Source organism: Polyergus mexicanus, unplaced genomic scaffold, assembly GCF_030449975.1.
Source record: "Polyergus mexicanus isolate NDT 795.1 unplaced genomic scaffold, iyPolMexi1.0 SCAF_6, whole genome shotgun sequence".
NCBI lineage: Eukaryota > Metazoa > Arthropoda > Insecta > Hymenoptera > Formicidae > Polyergus > Polyergus mexicanus.
This window is the reverse complement of record NW_027223326.1, coordinates 5,640,874-5,645,414: the sequence shown is the minus strand read 5'-3', so window position 1 is coordinate 5,645,414 and position 4,541 is coordinate 5,640,874. Positions and strand designations below refer to the sequence as shown.

The following is a 4,541-nucleotide window of genomic DNA, read 5'->3' as shown; positions in this document are numbered from 1 at the left end:
TATGTTCTAAGCCAATCACAATTATTTCATCTTTCGGAGGATTTTTTTTAAAACTAGCCAGACTTTATTTTGAAAACGTCCTAAAGTCATCTGAATAAAATCCTTTTGTAACTTGTATAAGATTATATCCAAATAGCAAAATGACCAATTAGAGGTCCTATATCATTTCACAAGATCCAATAAACAGCAACAAATTTTTATTCTTTATATATTATATTGAACAATATTAAATTAATTACATAACTAAAAGTAAAATGAAACAATAAAGGTTCTTATAATATCATACGAAAATAAAAGAAGGAAAGGCAATCAAGAGCCAGCGCGGTAATTTGTGCGCAAATTTTATAATCAACATATTATATTAACATAAAAAGCGCTTTTTATTATTAAATCTATCGCTACTTTGTTATGTTAATATAATTCGATTATAATAAAATTTACGCACACAAATTACCGCGCTGGGTCTTAATTGTCTTCCCTCACTTTCGTATAATTATATAATATTAAATATACATAACAATTATAAATATTATTATATAATACATTAAAATATATTATTATATATTAATGTTATATTGGATTGAACAGAAAGATCATTTCGTTTTTTGCTAACAAATGAAGACCGATAAAACGACACGAACTTTCTGTTCAACATATTATTCAATATATTATTAATTTAATAATAATTAATTAATCATTATACTTCTCCTATACTTAGCAAATAACTTTTAATTAAAATTTTATTACATACATTATAAAGTATAATTAAAGTTCATTGCAAATTGCATATAATTAAACTTCTATTGTAAACGTCATCTTTAAATTATAAAAAAAATGATTCGATATTGCTCCAATCAAAAGCAGATTATGTAATATATCTTGTGTATATACAGGGTGTTTCATCTTAATCGCCCCAGGCAAATATCTCGAAAAATATGAAAGATATGGAAAACATTTCATACAAAAGTTGCATGGTTTTGAGGGGGCTACATGATAAAAATATGGACTTGACCTTGAATGACTTTTTTAAGGTGAGGTCAATGTAGTCAGTTTTTTTAAATGGAATCCCTTATTTTTTATTACATATTCTTGTAGCTTATCTCGAGAGTTTTTCAAAACACTATAATAAAGTTTTTTTTCATTAAGTACTTTTTGAGTTATTTTATATTTTAATCTGACATATTTTGATATAAAAAATAAAATATTTCGTAAAATATTCAGTTCTCGATAATCTTACCGTGATACTTTTATGTACAGAATAATGAAACAAATCAATTAGTATAAAAGAATAATTCTTTTTAAGAAAAAGTATGTACTTATTTACAATGTATTTTTTTAAACAATTATCTTTTTTTTTATCAATTGATTTGTCTCATTATTCTGTACATAAAAATATTACGGTAAGATTATCGAGAACTAAATATTTTACGAAATATTTTAATTTTTATATCAAAATATGTCAGATTAAAATACAAAATAACTCAGAAAGTACTTAATAAAAAAATATTTTATTATAGTGTTTTGAAAAGCTCTCGAGATAAGCTACAATATGAATAAAAAATGGGGGGTTCCATTTAAGAAAACATCGACTACATTGACCTCATCTTAAAAAGGTCTCTCAAGGTCAAGTTCATATTTTTATCATGTGGTCCCCTCCAAAACCATACAACTTTTGTTTTTCCATATCTTTCATATTTTTCGAGATATTTGCCTGGGGCGATTAAGATAAAACACCCTATATATATACAGTGTCCGGTAATTTTTGACACACCCGAAATGTGAAGGTAGAATGGGTCAAACTGAAAAAGAAAGTCCTATATCATTTTTTTAAAACGGTTAATAAAGGAGTTATTATTGAGTAAAGTCTGGCCAATCAGCACCGATCTTTAGCTGCACGTCGGTAGGCCGCGCGCCTGGTAGTATGCGGCGGCATATATTTCACGGCGCGTGACTCACCGACGTACGCCCGGCTAAATGTTGGCGCTGATTGGCCACACTTTACTCAATAATAGCTTCTTTATTAAGCATTATCAAAAAAATGGTTCAGGACTTTTCGACTCAGTTTGAACCAATTTACCTTCGGGTGTGTCAAAAATTACCGGACATCCTGTATATATATATCTGTCTATTAATAAACTTTACTGGATTATAAAATAAAAATCAGTGAAAAAATATTTGACACATTTAAAGAAATTACATAACACTACAGTCTTGTTGAGAATCTATTCCAGATGGTAATGGAAGAATGGGATTTCCTTCAGAATCAAATTGAAAGAGTGAACATTGTTCACCAACAAGATCTTCTGGTGCTTGACCATAATTTTGCATTTCTGTCATAAGTTTCAGTATAGATTCAAATCGAAGTTTTTTAATATCTTCTGTATCACCTTTGTTTTCCTTTTCCAATTCAATACATACCTTATATAAGACATAAATATGTTAATCATAAAAAGACTCAGAATGCATGGTTTTATTATTAACATACCTTTTGCATCAATTCTGATTGTTTTGTATATCTCTGTAAATCGGAAGAATTCATAGTTGTTTTGTGTTCTTCTAGCCATGCTGGATACTTATCTGATAATTCTTTCAATGATGGATAAAGAATTTCTTTTGACAAAAGATGTTCCATCATTCCTTGCATAAATGGTAACATGTCACCAGTGTCGCTATCAAGAGATGTTCGTCCTAGCATAGCTGCTAAGTCAGTATCATTCTAAAAAGTATTTTATATCTTCTTTAATTATAATTTAATTCTTTTAAAAAGATGAACTGAAAGTAATATCATAATATTACAAGTTGACATATATATTATTATTATTGCTATTTCTATTATCATGCAAAATAAAAATAATATAGGTAAATAACAGTTACAAATAATATATAAATACCATTGCTGAGATGTTATCATTCTTTAGAATTAACACAATCTGATTAATATACATTATTAATATATAGAGCATCACTATTGACTATATTCCATTTGGAATATTTATTCCAATCGCAATGCTTATAATCATTATCTATATTTAGTTAACTTTCAGCGAATAAAAAGGATCAAATAATTCCATGAGCATTCTCATTTGATCACCAAGTGGAACATAGCCTATATTATAAGAATCAAAATACCTGCAAATTTTCCGAATTTGTAGTCAGGTCCTTTAAAACTTGTGAAATAGCTGTTTGAAAATCTGCACTAATATTGTCTTTTTCATCTGTTGCATCATTGGTCGACGTTTCTCCAAGTTTTTGCAAAGCAGCTTCTAATTCATTATCACCTAATAATACATTCTAGTAGTAATATATATATATATTGTTTGTATATTTTTCTTTGTATATTAAATTTACCATTTTGTAATAAGTTTTGCAAATTTTTTTCAAATTGATCAGCCGTTTGTTTAAGAAAATCTTCTGTCCATTTTTCTGCACATGTTTCAGATGTTTCACATTTACCGATTTGATTTTGCAAATCCAATGTATTTGGACCTATCGCAGTGTCCTTTTCAATATTTGGCATAGCCTCCTTGCCAAAATCTTTTAAAGCACCTAAGAAACACCAAGATTTAAACTGTAAGATATGCAATTATAATATATTGTCAAATTTCAAAATTTGCTAGCTCATACGATACACAATGTAACTAAATATTTTATTTTTTTAATACGAAGGATATTAAAAAATCTAAATTTTATGTATATATATATATATATATATATATATATATATATATATATATATAACTTATATAACTATAAATTATAATTTTTTTTATTGATTATAAAATTAGTGTGTGCATAAAATGGTTTGATTTTTTCTGAATAAAATATAATAACTACTTACTATCCAACAAAACATTTAATTCTTTATCATCCGCCTCATTATTTGATTGTTTAATATTGTCAGTCATACTAGTATGAATATAAATGTAATATTTAGACCAACTTCACACAATTCTCTTGGATCGGCAGTCAGCAACAGTGACAGGCAAAGGCAAAACTCCAAATTAACATTGGAGACCTCGCGCGGTGACGATGCAAAACTCTGGCTTCATGGTTATTGGCAGAGAGAAGGCTGAGAGAGGCAATGCCGGCGATTTTCGTCGGATGCTTTTTCTAGGCCGTAGAGCAGCGCCGTGCATCCACTTTTAGGAATTGGAAACACTTACCCACATCCACTTTTCGGTACTGTCGGTCAAATCTCCATATAGTTCATGTCCGTGCTACATCCACTTTTCGATACTGTCGGTCATTTGGTTCATATCCGTGCTACATCCACTTTTCGATACTGTCGGTCATTTGGTTCATATCCGTGCTACATCCACTTTTCGATCTTTTCGATCTTTTCGATAGTGGTAGTACACTGATTGCTTGACAAAGAGAGATGTTGGCGCCACCTTTGTCTCTCTTTCATCGCGCATGTGTGTATAGTATTCGCGAAAGAACTACAACGATACGTCGAGCACACGGATACGATCATTGAGAGATAAATCTAAATAAGAAACGACAATCGTGTGCTGTCCTTGTTCCTCTAAAGGTGGGTATAC

The 4,541-nt window shown here is 29.3% G+C and overlaps 1 protein-coding gene across 1 annotated transcript; it reads right to left on the bottom strand.

The window, feature by feature from the left end:
- Positions 1–722: 722 nt before the first annotated feature.
- On the bottom strand, positions 723–4,299 carry Pex19 (peroxin 19). The gene is made up of 5 exons (XM_070297701.1): positions 3,839–4,299; positions 3,349–3,546; positions 3,130–3,278; positions 2,486–2,716; positions 723–2,418 (listed from the first exon to the last, which is right to left on the bottom strand). Exons 1-5 carry the CDS (start codon positions 3,903–3,905, stop codon positions 2,194–2,196), a joined length of 870 nt encoding a protein of 289 aa, XP_070153802.1. The 5' UTR covers positions 3,906–4,299; the 3' UTR covers positions 723–2,193.
- Between the last annotated feature and the right edge of the window lie 242 nt (positions 4,300–4,541).

What these genes read in the sequence shown, in the direction of transcription:
- Pex19 (XM_070297701.1), bottom strand. Translation starts at nt 3,905, where the DNA reads ATGACTGACAATATTAAACAATCAAATAATGAGGCGGATGATAAAGAA. An exon ending in GCAAAACTTATTACAAAATG is followed by an intron (nt 3,279 to 3,348) that starts GTAAATTTAATA and finishes ATGTATTATTAG; the next exon opens with GTGATAATGAATTAGAAGCT. An exon ending in CAAATTCGGAAAATTTGCAG is followed by an intron (nt 2,717 to 3,129) that starts GTATTTTGATTC and finishes AATACTTTTTAG; the next exon opens with AATGATACTGACTTAGCAGC.